This window comes from Delphinus delphis, chromosome 1 (assembly GCF_949987515.2).
Source record: "Delphinus delphis chromosome 1, mDelDel1.2, whole genome shotgun sequence".
NCBI classification, from domain to species: domain Eukaryota; kingdom Metazoa; phylum Chordata; class Mammalia; order Artiodactyla; family Delphinidae; genus Delphinus; species Delphinus delphis.
In genome coordinates, this window is record NC_082683.1 from 19,546,320 (window position 1) to 19,567,694 (window position 21,375).

Below are 21,375 nucleotides of genomic sequence, written 5' to 3' on the forward strand. Positions count from 1 at the left end.
GGGACCCATGCCTGAGATAACTGTGTGAGCGACCCCAGCAATAGAAACTTTACCACCTCACTGAAGACGGATACAGAGCCCCAACAAACGCCTTCTTTCGAAAGCTTAGGAGAAAGCAACTTCCCACACCTACCCTGGAATGCCGGACCCACGTACCACTTCCGACGTTCACATGTGAACTGAGCGCTGCGGAAAGTCCCCACAGCTGGCGCCCGGATCATGCGCAGAGACGTCGGCGCGGTGGGCGTGGCTCTCTCTGGCCCTCCTTCAGCGAGTCCTACTCTTTCCGCGCACCGCTCCCTCCGCCCCTTCTCCGCATGCGCCACCGAGCTCCTGGGGCGGTGCTGCTCAATCCGGGTATCCGGCGGCCTGTGGCAGTTTTGTTTTCTTGGCTGGAACTGGGAAAGTGAGGCGGCCCGGCGTGGCGCGACACCGGGCTCTGGACCGACTGCACGCGCGGGGCTGGACGTAAGTGCCAGGCAGGAGTGGGGGAAGGGGAGGAACTGCCGCAGGCCGGATGAGGCCGGGACATAGGAGTGTCTGCCCGGCTGATGCTGCCTGAGTCGTTGGGTCCACCCTCTGGGAAGCTGCAGGCTCAGGCTGTGTCTTGCTGGCCACTTCCTGGCCACTTCCTGCTGACTCGTGTCCGGCCGGCGGCGGGAGAGGATGACCGTCTCCGCAGTCCGGCCAGCGCCCTCCCCGACACGTCACAGGATCCCTGAAACTCAGCATGCCCCCCTACTTTAGAGCTGCAGAAACTGACACCCCGGAAGGAGTGTAAGCCGGCTGGTTCCCTGGGCGAGGGAGATGGACGAGCCACAAGAGCTAGAACTAGTTTCCACATCTTCCCAGTCGCAGGGCACTCTCTACACCTCAGATTCCCAGAATCTGGAGGGCGGAGTTTGGGCACGAGTTGTGCGGGTAATAAACCAAAGAAAAACAGATTCGGGGCGGCGTCATTGGGGTGAACCGAAAACAACGTACTGGCTTGCCGTTCCTCCCAGGGAAGAATAAAACGAGTGAATTTTCAAAATTGGACTTGTCCTAAAGGCATATTAGCACTGGGTATAATCACGGTTTTAAATTTAATTTTTATAAGGGAGTTTCCAACTGGATTCATTGCTTTTTTCTAGGATATGTTTTTGAACAACCATGGTTGCTGGCTACAGAGTAGCTTCATGGACAGGTTAAGATTCACTGTAGGAGTTTGGATGTTTGCTTGATTATTAACAATTTACACTTAATGCAGGCTTTTTCATATTCTGAAATAGAGATCCTATGGATGTGTATCAGACCAGGTTTGTATGGCCCAGCTCTAAGGAATGTTTTATGTAAGTGTCGTCTATGGTAACTTATCCATGGTAATATAGCAGTGCGTTTTCTTTCTTTCTTTCCTTTCTTACCTTCCTTCTTTCTTTAATTTCTTCCTTCCTTTCTTTTTTTTTTCTTTCTTTTTTTATGGTCTGAATTAATATTGACTTCAATTTTGTGCTTTCTTTTGGCTAGAAAACATGTTAGTGTCAGAGATAGAGCTTACTAAAATGAAATGGGTGTTCCTTACATAGAAATGACGCCAACGGACAGACATGGAGAAGGAAAAAACAATGAAGTGAAGGGACGTGAGGCGGGTGCAGTGTTTAATTTCTTAATCTGAGTGTGAAGAAACATGTTCTATGACAAAATGTGTAAATTGTTAAGAGAAATATTTTTCATCTGAGTCCATGCTTTAACTCAGAACCAAAGTTTTATCACTTGTCTCTGCTATGCTAGTGCTGCTGGACTGTAAATATCTAAGTCACATAATAACTTAGTTTGGAATTAATAATCAGTATAAAATTTTTTCAATATTGGGATGCCCACTTTTGTTTACATTGCTTAAAATATACCAAAACCATCTTTTAAATTAAAAAAAAAGAAACTTAAATGAGTCCACATTTTGTTTTCCAAAGTTATGTGGAAATTCATCAAAACCTAAATCAAATATTCTGAAGTATATGTAGCCAGATAAAGTATTTGTAACTTCGCTTTTATTAAATTATTCCTAAACTGTTAATTATTTTCTAGAAACATAAGTCAGCTTAGAAGCAAGTCAATAGAAGTACTTTAGTTGGTTTTGTTTGTTTGTTTTTTCAAGTGACCTGAAAAAAATGTCTGGATTTCTAGAAGGCTTGAGATGCTCAGAATGCATTGATTGGGGGGAAAAGCGCAATACTATTGCTTCCATTGCTGCTGGTATCCTAGTAAGTGTCCTTGATAATTTGGGCCTTCATTATTTTGGTGTGTTTGTTTTTTATGTATTTAAAGCTCTGTGTGATGTCTTTAAGTAAGTGCTATTTATTTTATCTTTGCTACTGAATTTTTAAAAATAAATGTTGATATTTTGTTTTATTTATGAGAGGGTTTAGTTATTCCATCTAAAGAGTTGACATTATGGCTTGAAATTTGATTAGATTATTTTACTTTAACTGCATGAAAAAATTGTATAGTAAGACAGTATATTTTATACACTTACTCATAGCATGGATTATGCTTCCTCTTAATGAGTACATTAAGTTACTAAGAAGTGTTTAAGAAACAGTCAGGTCAAAACCATTCAAGAGATATGATTGCATTTCTCCATGATCCAGCATTAACTTTCTTCTCAATCTCATTAGAAAATAGAAAGAAAGAACTCATAAAAATATATTGCTTAGAAGTAATTTATAGTATAAAATTCTTATTTACATTACAGATCCTTCAAGGTATCTGATATTTGTTTTGTCCTCTAATGTTGTCATATGCTCTAAACAGTGAATTTTAAACAAACAAAACTCTAAATATGTCCTCTTTGCCTAGTCTCTGACAGTTATAATCTATGAAAAATAATTATCCTTTATTTTTCCAAACTAATGTCAAAATATAAAACTACTATAGAAATTCTTCTCTTAAAAAAAAAAGCTTTGAATTTTAATCTATGAAGAAAATATCTTGAATACATTGAGCTAAGGGTGAAAAAAAACAGTGAAAGAGTACTTGCACTAGCTAGTAAAAAAGTCATTAATGGAGTATGGATCTGTCTGTAACCTGATAAAAATAATTTGATTAGCCTAAAATAGTTATTTTAAAATGATTCCCTGAAGATGGCAATTCTGAGAGCGAACTAGGTCAGGATTGCAAGTGGGGATAGAGAAGGGGGTTACTTTCCAAACCTTCTAAGCTACTTGTCAGTATTTGCTTAATATCATCTTATTGTAAGTTTCTGCTCAGGTGATTAAAAAATATTTGTGCAGTTTTAATGTTTTTTCATTATATGTTTGCCCTTGATAGTGTCCAGAACCAAATGCAATTAAAATAAATTATAATTTGGTATTTAAATTGAATTTAGCATAATCTCTGAAACCATCTGTAGACTGCACTATAGTTCATCAAAAGGGAAAACAGTACTGCATAGCCATTGTTTATTTCACAACACCAAGAGGCTAGCTAAAATTCTATCAACGATAATTATTCCCTATATTATTTTGAATACTTTTTTTTTCATTTTCAATAATATCTTCCTGGAGGCTTATCATATATCGGCAACAGGCCACTCCTCCTGTCAGCTGGAGGCTGAATCACTTTTTTCCTTTCTCCTGCCGTGAAAGATTGTAACTTCTAGTTCACAAAATTAGATTACAGACTTTAATATGACAACATAAAATAATGACTAAAGTAGACTTAGAAAAGAAGTGTTAATAAATAATAATTGCTGTGGGACTTTAGGGTATGTAATCTTTCATCAGCTATTAAGCCATGTACTAATTATATGCAAGAAACTGCTGGAACATTTAAGAAAATTTTGGACTTTATTAGAAAGGATCTGTTCACTTAGATTCTTTGCTTGATTTCTTGCTTTCTTTGCTGGAAAGCAAGATTCCTTGCATTCTTTTTATCCAGTAAGATATGAAATAACTGTAATTTCTCCTTTTTGTGGTTTGTTTGTTTTAGTTTTTTACAGGCTGGTGGATTATCATAGATGCAGCTGTCATTTATCCCAGTATGGACGAGTTCAACCACTCCTACCATGCCTGTGGTGTTATAGCAACCATAGCCTTCCTAATGTAAGTGTCATTGTTAGTGACATGACTTACAGATTGTCACAAAAGAAAAATGTTTTACATACAGTTGAGTAGAGTTAAATTTTTTAAGTGTTAACCAAATTAACATATGGGACATGGTTTAAAAGTCAAATCATAGGGCTTCCCTGGTGGCGCAGTGGTTGAGAGTCCGCCTGCCGATGCAGGGGACACGGGTTCGTGCCCCGGTCCAGGAAGATCCCACATGCTGCGGAGTGGCTGGGCCCGTGAGCCATGGCCGCTGAGCCTGCGTGTCCGGAGCCTGTGCTCCGCAACGGGAGAGGCCACAACAGTGAGAGGCCCACGTACCGCAACAACGACAACAAAAAAAGTCAAATCATAGAGAAGGACTGTTGAAGAAAAGCAGGAGGCTTCTTTTCTTCCTTCCACCTCTCCTCTCCCACTTCTGTCTCCCAGCTTCTGTCAGCTATCCTTTTATTTCTAGGCTGTCAGTGTTTATAACTTTACTTTCACGTCAGAAACCATATACTTTGTCTAAGAGTTTGTTTATTCATTCATCCAACAAATATTTATTAAGCTTTTATATTCCCAGGCTCTGCTCTAGGTACAGTAAATACAGTATGTAAAACAGGAAAATCCATGCCTTTATGGAATTTATACCTTAATGAGTGAGGCAGATTGTAACTAAAGAGAAATAAATTAAATATATAGCATGTAAGATAATGATAAGTGCTAGAGAGAAAAAGCAGAGGTGGGGATATGAGATGTCAGCAGAGGGTGCAGAAATTTTAAATAGAGTCAAGGAAGGCCTTATTGGAAGGTGATTTTTAAGTACAGATTTGAAGAAGTGAAGGACCCGGTCATGGAGATATGTAGGAGAGGATCATTCCAGACAGACGGAAGAGCAAGCACAAAGGCTGTGTGGCAAGGGGACCAGCATGGCTGGAGTAAAGGGTCAAGGTCATAAAAGAGAAGACTGCGGAACTGTCCAGACTGAGGAGACTAAAGAGACAGGAGAACAAAATGTCCCTCATGGTTCTGGACCGGATCCTTTTACTATTTAGAGCATTATTGGGACAACCGGGGAACTTGGATGAGGTGTGATGGTTAACTAATGGGAATGGATCATTGTTAATTTCCCGATCTTGAAGGTTGTATTGTTAGGTAGAACTGTCTCATTATAGGAAATACATACAAATTTCTGGGGTTATGGGTCATCGTGTTGGCAAGTTTCAAATGTTTCAGGAAAACAGATTTATTTGAACTATACTTGGGACTTTTCTATAAGTTTGAGATATGTATAAAACCGGTAATACCAGAGAACAAAAAGAGGTTGTTCATTTGAGGATGTGCCTAATGGTGAAGACTGACGAGGCAGGGTCATGGCTGTCCCACAGAGAGCAGGTGGCTCAGCAAGGAAAAAGCAGAGCCAATAGCCACTAGCCCAAGAACATCTGCATTGATTAAAAATATGAAACTTGTTTTAAAATGTATTTATTTTATGTACCAAATAACTTACAAGAGATCACTGAAAATAATTAAGAGTATTTTGATCATTCTTTTTAAAACTTAGATTTGAATGAATAAATTAAGACTTTATGTTGTTGTGAAAAAATTAGGGTTCATGTATTCAGCACCTACTACGTGCCAATCCCTGTGCTAGGCACTGAGACTAAAAGTGAGAAATAAGATAGACACAGCCCCTGTGCCTTTCTAGCAGTAGACACTCACACATACACAGTTAAATGGAGATACACACACACACACACACACATATATAGTTTTCTAACTTCTTAACTTGATGTCTTGTGAACAGTTTCCCATGATATTTTAAAATTTTCAGAGGATACTTCTAAAGAAAGCAAGGCTATCTCAATTTAGTATTCTGTGAAAGTCAGCAAAAGACTTCTTATGTCTGGAACGTGTAACAGGGATTGAGAAAACAAGATTTTACCACTTGGACCTCTTCATGTTGAGTATGTCTGATGTGTACAAATGGAAAACTAGATAGGACCAAGCTAAAGATCCTTCCAACCTTAGCAAGATATAATTTTGAGAATTTCACTCTCAAATTTTAACAAGCATCAGAATCACCTGAAGGATTTGTTAAAATTCAGATTGCTGGGGCCCATACCCAGAGTTTCTGCTTCAGTAAATTTGGGGTGGAGCCGGGGAATTTTCTTTCTAAAGAATTCCCCGGTGATGCTGATTCTGCTGGTCTGGGGACTATGGCCACTGCTTTACAGGATATCTGGTTGAGGGGATTTGCCTAAGGTGTATAAACCCATTACTCAAGACTTATGAAGACTTACCTTAAATTTGCAGAACTCTAGTTTATTGTACCTGGTAATTTGATGTCATGGATAATTTCCTGTTAAGAGTCAGAGACCCTGATCTCTTGGTTTTATTGTATTCACACAGGATTAATGCAGTATCGAATGGACAAGTGCGAGGTGATAGTTACAGTGAAGGTTGCCTGGGTCAAACAGGTAAATAGGTGCAAACAACATCTTACTATACACCCTTAAAATGAGAATTATGCATGGAAGGGCCACTTGTCTGCCTCCTTCAGATCAGAGATAGGTTATAGGTTCCAAGGAGAGGTCATAGGTTCCAAGGCCTAAGGTAAAAGTCGCATTTGATCAAAGATTGCCGAATAGTATTTTTAAATATATGCACAGTTTTGAATATATAACCCTGTGCAATAATATGTGGATATAAATGTATACAGAGTACAGTAAAGAACAGTATATAATAAAGAATACATGTGCAAAATAGAATTTCTGCTACTTGAGGCTGTACCGGGACTTCCCTGATGGTCCAGTGGTTAAGACTTGGCGCTCCCAATGCAGGGGGCCTGGCTTGGATCCCTGGTCAGGGAACTAGAGCCCACATGCCGCAACTAAAGATCCTGCACGTTGCAACAAAGATCCCACACACAGCAATGCAGATTCCGCGTGCCGCAACTAAGACCCAGCGCAGCCAAATTAATTAATTAATTGTTATTATTTTTTTAAGAAGCTATACCATATAAATTATTTTCTTCCCTTTTTTGCCAACCTTACTTGATTGAATTAGCATTTTGAAATAGCTTAGAGTCATAGTTTTTTCGTGTGTTTTAAAATACACAACATAAAATTTACCATCTTAACTATTTTTAAGTGTACAGTTCAGTAGTAGGTGCATTCATTTTTGTTGTGCAACTCTTTTAATCTTGCAAAACTGAATAGAATAATAGAATTTTAGCGCTTAGATTCACCCAGGCCTGCCCTGCTCAACTAAGGAATTCATATCCCCTGAACCCCATGGCCACGTACCCAAGGTAGGCAGAATACAGGATACGTGTAGCACAGCTTCCTATAGGGTGCAATTTAGTCAGAGATTTGAGAGGACGGATATTTATTGAGCAGTTTAAATGGTGAAATATTATCTCCATACAAAAATAAACCTGGATATAGGCAAATTTCAGGTGACTTTTTTTTTCTTTCCCTAATGAAACAGGAGAAACTGCAGTAGTCAGCTCTGGTCTATGCTTTCAGACTCTCCTTTGGTTCACTCTCTTTGTAGATCAACTTAAGTAGAAAAGATACAGAAATACCGGCATACCACAACCTTCTAAACTCTAAACAAAGAGATGAGCGTTAGCAGTTAGTGTTGGTGATAATAAGCCAATAATAGCTTGAGCTAAGACCAGATAGAGTATGGCAATCATGTCCATAAATAAAATTTGTCAGCTAGCCCAGCTTTGGGGGTCCTGAGCTAGTTGTATTTGTTTTAGTATCTCGTCTATGAGTAACAGCTTATTTCAGAACTATTTTATGTTTTGGGTATGAAATCAGAAATTTATAACATTCTATTTGCTGTGCTTTATTGAGCAGGGCAGTGTTTTTATTAAAATGTATTTGTGCTAATTAAACAAACTCATCTCAGTATTCATTTTAGGCCATCTAATGACTCCATTTATTTCATATCAAATCTTCAGAAATATTGTATAATGTGAGTTATAAGTTGGTTGTCTTTCTCTGTTAACATAATTTTAATGCAGCTTAGTCCTAAGTGCCAGCCACACTAAATTTGAATTTGCTTTGCTGCCTGACTTGCCTGAAAGGGAAATACGGTAGTGTTTAGGTTCACATATCACTGAATATGAATTTTTTGTTAAGTATGCCTATGTTATTGTTTGAAAGTTCTCTTGGAGGGCTTTAAACTTTGGAGCACAATTGCTAAAAATACTTGGAGAATGAGCTTCTAAATATGGTGAAACATATTTCATGAGATTTCTATAGGAAGGGAGAGTAAAGTTTTTCTCAGTGTCATAGTTGGGGAAAGTAAGCATAGGCACTTAGAACATACAGACCAACCAACCAACAGGAAAAGCACCAACGTCCACACTGATGATACTCAGCACATTTTTCACTGTTCTTGCTTTAGACTTTAATGGCAACTACACATTCTTTTCCTCTGTGGGTTTTTGTCTTCTCTTTGAAAAGTTAATTGAACTGACTGCTGCCATTTGAGAAACAATTCTGGTAAAATATTATTTTCCTTAAGGTGCTCGCATTTGGCTGTTCATTGGTTTCATGTTGGCCTTCGGCTCTCTGATCGCATCTATGTGGATTCTTTTTGGAGGGTATGTTGCTAAAGGTAAGAGAAAACGCAGTTTTTATTTTACTTCAATGGAATACTGAAATTTTGTGTTAAAGTTGGTTTGTTTTAGAATAAAGCTTTCTTCATACTAACAAGGCATTTGTGCCTGGGAACTCTCCTCCCCCATCTGTATTTGTTTTGTTTGTTTGCTATGTTTTTAGTGTGCCTTTCTTCTGTATTTTCTAATCTAGAGCCTGGAAGGAATGGGACACAGCTCTATACCTTGTTTCTCTTTGGCTTCCAAAAACCTCAAAAGCAGAGCACATATGTTGTCCAGCTACTTGGCAAGTTTTGACTTGCTGAATAATATCCAGGCAAAGCTCTAACATCCTAGAATTGAAATTTATTGAGCTAAAGCTCCCTGATAATATGATAGCATCTGCTTTTAGACAGAAAAGCAAATTAACATTTAAGGCGTATCTGCTATATAAGGCCAGTTTAAGGCAGGCTAGGAAAAGACCTGCTTTGGGGTCCCTGGCTGAAATTTTGCCTTGAGGGACCCCAGAAAAACATGAAATCCATTTAATGTTCTGAGTAAAATTGACGATGCTTATCATAGTAAAAATATAATATTAATGATTTGCCAAACTAGACCAGCAGAGATCTAAGCCAGCTCATATTTTAACATTTTATTTCTTTGAATAAAATGTAATTCTTGGATTGAAATCATTGGTTTTCTGATTTTTTATTAAAATTGTTTTAATCTTACAGATAGGAATGATAGACAATTTTAAATATTTATATTTTTTTCTTTTATTTATATAATTTATTATAAAACCATGTTACTAAAAATGTAGAAAAGAAAGAAAAAACTATAATAATCTTTCTACTCTTAAATATTTTGGTATATTTCCTTTGGTATCTTGCGTTTTTTAAGTAGTTATAATCATAGTATAAATATAATGTTGAACCTAGCCTTTTGCATTTAACATGATATCATAAATAGTTTTCTTGCTGCTATAAAATCTATCACCATCATATTTTAGAAACAAAAATGTTACTTTTTTATCATGTGAAGTGCATAATTCTTTCTCATTGTAGAAAATTGAGAATATAAAAGAGCTCAGGGCTTCCCTGGTGGCGCAGTGGTTGAGAGTCCGCCTGCCGATGCAGGGGACGCGGGTTCGTGCCCCGGTCCGGGAGGATCCCGCGTGCCGCGGAGCGGCTGGGCCGGTGGGCTGTGGCCGCTGAGCCTGCGCGTTCAGGGCCTGTGCTCCGCAGCGGGAGAGGCCGCAGCGGTGAGAGGCTCGCGTACCGCCAAAAAAAAAAAAAGCTCAAAGAGGAAACTAAAATTACTGATAATTCTTCCTTCCTAGATACAACTATTAATACAGAGCCCCTTTTTGTAGGAATGTGTTCATCTCATAGACTTCTAAGTTATTTTCCTAAAGGCTTCTGAAGCCAGGTTATGCTTTGAGAATTATTAGCAGCAGATCTGGAATTTTATAAAGTTGCCTTTATAGGATCTTTATGAGTCATTCTAGTGTCAATAGTTGTTTAATGTGGAATATTTAATGTGGCCTTCTAGTAGAGAAGGCCTGTACAAACCAGTGGCTGTGGTAATCAGATTAATTTAAAACTATTATGACAAAAAGTTGCTCTTCATCTATTCATCATGCCTCAGTTTGTCAATTAGGCAGTGATGATGAACAGTTCCAATAGTAGAAATTTATGAGAATTTCAACTCAGTCAAGGATAAAATGGGGACAAAATTGTCCTCTGGCAGTCTTGCCCATCTTAGTTAGGGGCAGCTTTCTCCATCCAGGTGTTTAAGCCCAAAACCTGGGTGGTTAAGGCCTGTCAAGGATGACACCTCTTTCTCTCACATCCCACACACCCCAGTCCATCAGCAAATCCTGTTGATTCTGCTATTTAAAAAAGTGGTCTTGCATCTGACCACTTTTTACCTTCTCCATGGCTCCCACCCTGGTTCAATCCATTATAGTCTGTGGCCTGATTTCTTAAAATAGCCGCCTCACTGGTTTCTGTTTCTCCCCTTCCTCCCTTTAGTCTACTGTCGGCACAGCAACCAGCAGGATCCTATTGAAATGTGTCAGCTCAGGTCACTTTTCTGCTCAAAACCCTCCAATGGCTTTTCCTCTCACCCAGAGTGAAAAATCAAAGTCCTCACCATTACTGCAAGGCTCTAGAGGATCTGCACCTCCCAGCCTGCCTGCCCCTCGTACTTCTCTGATCTGTCTCCTGCTTTTCTCTCTTTGGCCCACGTGACCATTCCTCTAATGTACCAGACCACTCCCACCCCAGGGCTTTTGCACTTGTTGTTCTGCTGCTTCTGCATGGCTCCTGCCCCCACTTCCTTCTTCGTGTCCTTATGCCAGTGTCACCTTCTCATGTGGTTTTTCTGGCCACCTGTATAAAATATCATCATTCACTACATTTCTTATACCTTTCCTGCTTTTTCTCCTTATTTATTCTTGGTATTCTCTAGCTCCGTGAAGGCAGACACTTTGCCTGTTTTATGTACTGCAGTATCCTCAGCACGTTGAACAGTGCTGGCACGTAATATGTACTCAGTATTTGTTAAATAAATGAAGGAGGCTACCAGCGCTACACTCTGTCGTATGTATTATGTCATTTAATGCCCACACCAACCATAGTTACCAGAAAAATCAATTATGTTAGGCAGGAAAACATATTCACCAGTTTATCAGAAACAATGTGTTGAGATCATAAACCTCTAAATGTTACAATTACTTTTACAGAAAAAGCCATAGTATACCCTGGAATTGCTGTCTTTTTCCAAAATGCCTTCATCTTTTTTGGGTAAGTTTGTTTTGCATTCTTCATCCTATCTTTTTTTTAAATTATGGTTTATTTTATGTCATTTACTATATTTAGTTGCTTAATTTCCCCGTCTAATGCCCCTTCCCCATGTTAGTGTCATAAAATACGAAGAACGAGACTAAGAAAGATATTTGTACTACGTGGGTTGGCTTGCTGCCCACCTTGGGAACATACATCGATTTTTTAAATCGCCACCACCTCCCCTTTAACGAAGAACTGTGATTTGTGTAGATTTAGTTACATAACACTGGCACTGTTCATTTAAAATCTGTATCTCTAACAGTTGCTTTTAATGAAAGCCTGCTTAAAATCATTTCTTCTTAAAATTTTGTTTCTGAATGCATTTTATGGTTCTTACTATCCTTGGTGTCACAAGAATTTGGGACATTTGAGGGGTAGAGGAAAAGCCCTGACCTTTTTTTATCCTTCTGATGCAATGACAAATTAAAAGATTGCTAAGACCTTAATACTTTTATCACTAGTCTTTTCTAATGTTCATTCTTTCCTGGACACTTAGGGCCTGCTCTTTCCCCTATCCCTGGCCCCCCACTCAACCCCTCCCCCCCAAAACAACAACAACAACAAAAACTTCTCTTTATCCTGTGTATCAGGAGTTCTTAACTTCCTTTCCATGGGTAGGCTGCTAAAGATTGGAAACCACCAGGTATTTCTGTATGCAAGACATTGGTTTTTCTGCTTGTTTCTGGGAAGAGAGTCTGTGGCTTTCATCAGATTTTCAAAGATGTCCTTAATCCAAAAAAGGTTTTAAAAAAAACCTTTATATTCTGTATCTTCTTTATATGCTGTATATTCTAGGACAGTCTATTCTAGGACTTTTCCTTCCCTGTCCCTTCCCACCCACCTCCTAAAAGGAAATAGATGCCCCATATCTACTTGAACCACTCATGAAATGCTAACAGTTGCCCTTTAATAATAGTCAGCAGTTGGTATTCACACTTTTTCCATTCTACCACAAAGCATTTTTGCAATTTTATAAAATCAGTTTAGAAATAAGAAAAATGTGAACTTACATGTGGCAAGATCCACAGCCTCTTTGGGGCATACCTTGCATCTTGAAACTAGTGGAAAAAACCCAAAGGGTTTTTTAAAAATGTTAGGCCAGGGCTTCCCTGGTGGCGCAGTGGTTGAGAGTCCGCCTGCCGATGCAGGGGACACGGGTTCGTGCCCCAGTCCGGGAATATCCCGCATGCCGCGGAGCAGCTGGGCCCCTGAGCCATGGCTACTGAGCCTGCGCATCCGGAGCCTGTGCTCCGCAACGGGAGAGGCCACAGCAGTGAGAGGCCCGCGTACCACACACAAAAAAAAAAGGCCATTGATTTTTGTGCAGAAAATAATAATGACCAAAGTTTATTGAGCACTTTTTATGGGCGAGGCATCATCTTAGTGTTACATGTGTGCTCTCAGTTAATCCCCAACACAACTCGGAAGGTGGCTCCATTATTATCACCATTTTATATGTGAGAAACAAGCACAGAGCTCATGTTTGAGATCAAGTGGCTGAAATTCAGGCTATCTGACTTCAAAGTTCAGTCTCCAGCTACTATGAGGGTGAAATTTGAAATTTGGAATGAATTTAATTGACATTTTCTCCTTTTGCTGAATCTTCAACCAGTTACTTAGTATAACACTGTACTCGAAAAATACAAAGTGAACAAACCTCACTCCGCAGGTTATGCAAATTTGGTAAATATGGGTAAGTTTGTTATTTTATAGGGTAATGTAGCATGTGTTTATGAGAGGGACAGTGTTGATATTTATGATTTCTTTTCCTTTCAAGCTGCAATGCTAAGGCTTGGGCATCTTTAAAGAAGGACCAGGCACCCTGAGCTCACTACTCCAGTATCTCCACAGGGTTAGAGGTGCTCGGGGGAATTCAGTGCCCCACAACTTCAGCCAAAGGAAGGCAGTGTAACAGGGTCAGAGGCAGGGGTTAGAAAAGCTTCAGGATGGAGTGGTAGGGAGGGGGAGGGGATTTACGAGAACCAGCCAAGGAAGGGCAGAGGTAGAGGATAAAGTAAGTTCCACCTTGAGATGCTGGTTTTGGCAGAGAAGTTACTCTGTCACAGCAGGGAGGAACCAGAAGATTGAGAGAAGATTTGTGGGAAACTTGTATCTTTTCCAATGAGGGAAGAAACATGTTAAGTTCATATAGTAGTTAGCACATTTCACAAAACCTTGGAAACCGATCAATGACTTGTCATTGTCTCAAATTAGTTATAATAAATTACTTTTCTATGCAACGAGTTTGGTTAATTTCTCATTTATTACTATTCTATCTATTAAGTCTAAAAACTAATTTGGTTTTGTGAAAATACTGTAAGCAAATCGAAATTAAATTCAACTAATAGACACTATTGTTAGAATAGTTGTAGCAGATTGCCTACCATTTTGATTTATAACAGAACAATTCTCAGCAACACTTAGAAATTACTGTTTCAGAAACAGATGTCAGTACCAAAGGTGACCATCTGACAATGTAGGAGGGACTGGCTCTTGCCCAAGAAACTATTGAGATTATAGTTTACATCTGGTGACTAGTGTGCTGAAGTTACCACATCTCTTTTAAGCTCTCTGGAGAGTAGGGTCCCTAATACCCAACTTTGGTTTTTCTTTTTTTGCAGCAGTAGGTTTGATATTACCTGGAAGAGCAGAGATCAAATCACTTTTTGGAGGTTTATGAAATCCTTTATAAAGAGAAATTCATATACCTTCCAAGAGAGGGTATAGATGACTTTCTGGTTGCACTTTTTTTTTTTTTTCCTGGTTGCATTTTTGTTTTCATCAAAAAACACTCAGGTGTTTACCTTTATAAAGGCCTATGAAACCTGTTTTTTTTAAATTTTTTGGCCGTGCTGCTAGGCTTGTGGGATCTTAGTTCCCCCACCAGGGATCGAACCTGGGCCCCCTGCAGTGGTAGCGCAGAGTCCTAACCACTGGAGCGTCAGGGAATTCCCTATGAAACCTGTGTTAAATCAACCATTTTGATTGAGGGTTTAACCTTGAGTATACACTGGAGATTGGAAAACAGATATGAAAACCAGCAGATGTCATTGAAGCGTCCACTCCTCTCTTCATTTCTCCCTTGCACTTACTGCCCACATCCAAGCCCTGATGATGAGTCTGCTTCTGAATTGTCTTAAACCTGTTCTCTTTTTGTCTATTTCCATTGTTATGTTTGGCCGTCCTTATCCCTTCCTGAGCACTTCACATCCTTGACTGATACCTCTCTTGGATCCAGTTTTCCTATGTCATGTTTCCTTTTAAAACAAAGCTCTAAGCTTGTCATGTCCTGTTTTAAAATTTTTCAAAACTCGGAGCTGTCTACAGAAGAGGTCACCACTAATGACCATCCAACCAAATTCTGCCCACAATTCTGTTTTACTTAACCTATACAGTATTTTTTGTTTTATTGAGCTGACATTTAAATATCAAGAGATTTCATCAAAAATTGGAATTTGGGGCCTTTCTTGAAAAACTAGAGGATCTGACAACGCTGGGCCCTGCTCAGCAACAATCCACTGGAGTTAAAGTTGTTTCTTTTAATGGGGGACGCATCTCTGCATAATCCCATCTCATGCATTGCCTGGGCCCGAGTACCAGCTGCCCCTTTAGTAGATCACAGGCTGGTGCCTGCCCCCTTGACTCATCTAAGGCACCGAAGGCCCCTGTGGGCAATTTGCCACCCTGGTCAGTTGGCTTACCAAATCCGGCCACTGCTGTTCCTCATCCTCCTTGATTCTTAAACTATACTCGCCATATTGGACTCTCCGCTGCTTTACTACACCACAGATATTTATATTGAGATATATATATGTGTGTGTGTATACATATGCATATAATTCCACTCTGCCCTCTTAAACTGAAGCCTTGAAGACAACTATAGATACTTCCCAAACTAAAACCTAGAGTGTAAGCTCTGTGAGGGCATTTCCTGACACATCCATCTCCTGGGCTTGTCCTGAGGCCCCATGGTCTTGTATTCCTCTTTGCCTTTTGATCTACTTTTCCTTTTCCTCTCCCTGAAACATCTTCCTTCATCATCCCACTAGCTCCTGTTCCTCCCAACCTCCCATTCAAACTCCTGCTTATCCTTCAAAACTCATCTAATATTACTTCCTCTGTAAATCCTTTTCTAACACATTCAGGCAAAATAAATTCCCATATGTTCTCTGCTCCCTTAACATGTGATATATATGTGTCTCCCCACCCGCACCCCCTATACTACCACATTGTGTCATCAAGAACATGAGCAACTTGAAAGCAGGGACTGTATCTTTACTTTTATAGCCCTAGCTTCTAGCACCTAGCACCTCGACTTAAAAAAGCTTGTTGGCCGGGGGAAAATGGCAGCAGCCGTGTGGCTGACAGGGTCTTGGTGCTCTGGCCGGGTGTCAGGCCTTTGCCTCTGAGGTGGGAGAGCCGAGTTCAGGACATTGGTCCACCAGAGATCTCCCAGCTCCACATAATATCAAACGGTGAGAGGTTTCCCAGAGATCTCCATCTCAACGCTAAGACCCAGCTCCACTCAAGGACCAGCAAGCTACAGTGCTGGACATTCCATGGCAAACAACTAGCAAGACAGGAACACAAACCCACCCATTAGTAGAGAGGCTGCCTAAAATCATAATAAGGTCACAGACACCCCAAAACACACCACTGGACGTGGTGCTGCCCACCAGAAAGACAAGATCCAGCCTCATCCACCAGAACACAGGCACCAGTCCCCTCCACCAGGAAGCCTACACAACCACTGAACCAACCTTAGCCACTGGGGGCAGAGACCAAAAACAACAGGAACTACAAACCTGCAGCCTGCAAAAAGGAGACCCCAAACACAGTAAGTTAAACAAAATGAGAAGACAGAGAAACACACAGCAAATGAAGGAGCAAGGTAAAAACCCATAAGACCAAACAAATGAAGAGGAAATAGTCAGTCTACCTGAAAAAGTATTCAGAGCAATGATAGTAAAGATGATCCAAAATCTTGGAAATACAATGGAGAAAATACAAGAAATGTTTAACAAGGACCTAGAAGAACTACAGAGCAAACAAACAGTGATGAACAACACAAGAAATGAAATTAAAAATACTCTAGAAGGAATCAGTAGAATAACTGAGGCAGAAGAATGGTTAAGTGACCTGGAAGATAAAATAGTGGAAATAACTACCACAGAGCAGAATAAAGAAAAAAGAATGAAAAGAATTGAAGACAGTCTCAGAGACCTCTGGGACAACATTAAACACACCAACATTCAAATTACGGAGGTCCCAGAAGAAGAAGAGAAAAAGAAAGGGACTGAGAAAATATTTGAAGAGATTATAGTTGAAAACTTCCCTAGTATGGGAAAGGAAATAGTTAAGTCCAGGAAGCACAGAGAGTCCCATACAAAATAAATCCAAGGAGAAACACACTGACACATAGTAATCAAATATCAAAAATTAAATACAAAGAAAAAATACTAAAAGCAGCAAGGGAAGAATAACATACAAGGGAATCCCCATAAGGTTAACAGCTGATCTTTCAGCAGAAACTCTGCAAGCCAGAAGGGAGTGGCAGGACATATTTAAAGTGATGAAAGGGAAAAAACTACAACCAAGATTACTCTACCCAGCAAGGATCTCATTCAGATGCGACAGAGAAATTAAAACCTTTACAGACAAGCAAAAGCTAAGAGAATTCAGTACCACCAAACCAGCTTTACAACAAAGGCTAAAGGATCTTCTCTAGGCAGGAAACACAAGAGAAGGAAAAGACCTACAATAACAAACCCAAATCAATTAAGAAAATGGTAATAGGAACATACATATCGATAACTACCTTAAATGTAAATGGATTAAAAGCTCCAGCCAAAAGACATAGACTGGCTGAATGGATAACAAAAACAAGACGCGTATATATGCTGTCTACAAGAGACCCACTTCAGACCTAGGGACACATACAGATTGAAAGTGAGGGGATGGAAAAAGATACTCCATGCAAATGGAAATCAAAAGAAAGCTGGAGTAGCAATTCTCATACTAGACAAAATAGACTTTAAAGACAATTACAAGAGACAAAGAAGGACACTACATAATGACCAAGGGATCAATCCAAGAAGAAGATGTAACAATTGTAAATATTTATGCACCCAACATAGGAGCACCTCAATACATAAGGCAAATGCTAACAGCCATAAAAGGGGAAATCGACAGTAACACAATCATAGTAGGGGACTTTAACACCCCACTTTCACCAATGGACAGATCATCCAAAATGAAAATAAATAAGGAAACACAAGATTTAAATGATACTTTAAACAAGATGGATTTAATTGATATTTATAGGATATTACATCCAAGAACAACAGAATACACTTTTCTCAAGTGCTCATGGAATATTCTCCAGGATAGACCATGTCTTGGGTCACAAATCAAGCCTTGGTAAATTTAAGAAAATTGAAATTGTATCAAGTATCTTTTCTGACCACAACGCTATGAGACTAGATATCAATTACAGGAAAAAATCTATAAAAAATACAAACACATGGAGTGTAAGCAGTACACTACTAAATAACCAAGAGATCTCTGAAGAAATCAAAGAGGAAATCAAAAAATACCTAGAAACAAATGACAATGAAAACACGACAACCTGGGCTTCCCTGGTGGCGCAGTGGTTGAGAGTCCGCCTGCGGATGCAGGGGACATGGGTTCGTGCCCTGGTCCGGGAAGATCCCACATGCAGCGGAGTGGCTGGGCCCATGAGCCATGGCTGCTGAGCCTGCACATCCGGAGCCTGTGCTCCGCAGCAGGAGAGGCCACAACAGTGAGAGGCCCACGTACCGCAAAAAAACAAACAAACAGAAAAACATGACAACCCAAAACTTATGGGATGCAGCAAAAGCAGTTCTAAGAGGGAAGTTTATAGCAACACAATCCTACCTCAAGAAACAAGAAACATCTCAATTAAACAACCTAACCTTATACTTAAAGCAATTAGAGAAAGAAGAACAAAAAACCCCCAAAGTTAGCAGAATGAAAGAAATCATAAAGATCAGATCAGAAATAAATGAAAAAGAAATGAAGGAAACAATAGCAAAGATCAATGAAACTAAAAGCTGGTTCTTTGAGAAGATACACAAAATTGATAAACCATTAGCCAGACTCATCAAGAAGAAAAGGGAAAAGACAAATCAATAGAATTAGAAATGAAAAAGGAGAAGTAACAACTGACACTGCAGAAATACACAGGATCATGAGCGATTACTACAAGCAACTCTATGCCAATAAAATGGACAACCTGGAAGAAATGGACAAATTCTTAGAAAAGCACAACCTTCCGATACTGAACCAGGAAGAAATAGAAAATATAAACAGACCAATCACAAACACTAAAATTGAAATTGCGATTTAAAATCTTCCAACAAACAAAAACCCAGGACCAGATGGCTTCACAGGTGAATTCTATCAAACATTTAGAGAAGAGCTAACACCTATCCTTCTCAAACTCTGCCAAAATATAGCAGAGGGAGGAACACTCCCAAACTCATTTTATGAGGCCACTATCACCCTGATACCAAAACCAGACAAAGATGTCACAAAGAAAGAAAACTAGAGGCCAGTATCACTGATGAACATAGATGCAAAAATCCTCAAAAAAATATTTCTCCATAGAAGATATACAGACTGTCAATAAACACATGAAAGGATGCTGAACATGACTAATTATCAGAGAAATGCAAATCAAAACTACAATGAGGTATCACCTCACACCAGTCAGAATGGCCATCATCACAAAATCTACAAACAATGTTGGAGAGGCTGTGGAGAAAAGGGAACCCTCTTGCACTGTTGGTGGGAATGTAAATTGATACAGCCACTATAGAGAACAGTATGGAGGTTCCTTAAAAAACTAAAAATAGAACTACCATATGACCCAGCAATTCCGCTACTGGGCATATACCCTGAGAAACCATAATTCAAAAAGATACATGTACAATAATGTTCATTGCAGCACTATTTGCAATAGCCAGGACATGGAAGCAACCTAAGTGTCCATCAACAGATGAATGGATAAAGAAGATGTGGCACATATTACAATGGAATATTACTCAGCCATAAAATGAAACGAAATTGAGTTGTTTGTAGTGAGGTGGATGGACCTAGAGACTGTCATACAGAGTGAAGTAAGTCAGAAAGAGAAAGACAAATACCATATGCTAACATATATATACATGGAATCTAAAAAAAAAAAAAAAATGGTTCTGAAGAACCTAGGGGCAGGACAGGAATAAAGACTCAGATGTAGAGAATGGACTTGAGGATCTGGAGAGGGGGAAGGGTAAGTTGGGGCAAAGTGAGAGAGTGGCATGGACATATATACACTACCAAATGTGAAACAGATAGCTAGTGGGAAGCAACCACATAGCACAGGGAGATCAGCTCGGTGCTTTGTGATGACCTAGAGGGGTGGGATAGGGAGGGTGGGAGGGAGACGCAAGAGGGAGGAGATATGGGGATATATGTATATGTATAGCTGATTCACTTTTTTTATAAAGCAGAAAGTAACACACCATTGTAAAGCAATTATACTCCAATAAAGATGTTAAAAGAAAAAAAGGCTTGTTGAATGAATTAGATAAAATCAGACATATAATGGTTACATGCTAAACATTGGTTAACTTTTTAGGAGGGACATATGTCTCCACACTTAGAAGTTAAGGATGCAGGGAAGCTAGTGGTAAATAGCACAGCTGAGCACAGTGAAAGAATTTACTACCTTAGAATGATCAGTTTCTGTTCTGATACATCCCATGAGTTTTTTCCATACAACTCATCAATTATTCTTTATTGTTAGTTTCCCACGATTCTAAATCTCACACAGTCTTTCTTTTACCAAACTCAGCTAGTCATATGATGTTTCTTATTTTATTCACAGAGGACTCATTTTTAAGTTTGGCCGCACTGAAGACTTGTGGCAGTGAAAACATCTGATTTATTACTGCAGAGAAGTCCTGCATGGGTTTGGTTTTTATTTTCACTGCTCACTCCCAGTCTTTTGTAATGCCATTTTCTAAACTTCTTTCTGAGTGTAGTCTCAACTTAAATTTGTATAATACTAAAATCATGAGAACTCCCTATTTAAACAACAACAGCAAAATCTATTGTGGTATGCATTTGATTAACTTGTTAAAAATATTTCATATGAGAAATTTTTATTATGTTTTATCATGGTATAATTTGTAAAAATAAAAATAAATCACAAAAGAAATTATGGAAGCATCTTATATGAGTATTTGTCATATCCAAGGTGCAAAACTGCAGTTAAAGTTCTCTGAAGATTTAATGTGTTTATTTAAATGTGGCCTCTTCTGTGTCAAATGTTAAATGAAATATAAACATATTGTTGTTTTTAAAAAACTATACAGTGGTCAGAATTATTTCTCAGTATACTTTATGTTTGGTTTATATGGTTTTGCCAAAAATTCTGTAAATATTTCAGTGTAAGTAACCATTGAGCATCTCCCAAGGGATGAGTGAACATGTTGAAAGAGAGTAGCCCCACAATCCTGCCTCCAGTCTCCTCAAAAGTGTCCCTTCAGTGGTAGTGATGGGGGGGGGAAGGGGGTGAGTAATAACTCAGCTGTGATACCTGGTCCTGGTGGGACGCTGACAATCACTCCACAGCCACCATGGAAGGAAAGAGGAAGAGGATAGGGGCTTGACACTGGTCTTTACTCACATGACTAATTCTGTTGTCGGTTTGATAATAAATTGGTTTCCGTTTCATTGTATCTCTGTACTGAACCACTAAGCTCAAGATAGACCAGCAGGGTCAATTATAATGACAAATGTTAACTACTGGGAATTC

The 21,375-nt window shown here is 39.3% G+C and overlaps 1 protein-coding gene across 5 annotated transcripts; it reads left to right on the top strand.

Annotated features, from left to right (window-relative positions):
• The first annotated feature begins 219 nt into the window (after positions 1 to 219).
• TMEM50A (transmembrane protein 50A) lies at positions 220 to 20,927 on the top strand. 5 transcript variants are annotated; one of them, XM_060016603.1, is made up of 7 exons: positions 340 to 468; positions 2,135 to 2,240; positions 3,967 to 4,079; positions 6,477 to 6,544; positions 8,607 to 8,699; positions 11,426 to 11,486; positions 20,443 to 20,927. In XM_060016603.1, exons 2-7 carry the CDS (start codon positions 2,148 to 2,150, stop codon positions 20,486 to 20,488), a joined length of 474 nt encoding a protein of 157 aa, XP_059872586.1. In that variant the 5' UTR covers positions 340 to 468; positions 2,135 to 2,147; the 3' UTR covers positions 20,489 to 20,927. The 5 variants fall into 5 exon arrangements, with proteins under 5 accessions (XP_059872568.1, XP_059872586.1, XP_059872578.1 ...); XM_060016595.1 differs by lacking the exon at positions 340 to 468 and adding an exon at positions 495 to 777; XM_060016611.1 differs by lacking the exon at positions 340 to 468 and adding an exon at positions 874 to 921.
• Positions 20,928 to 21,375: the final 448 nt, after the last annotated feature.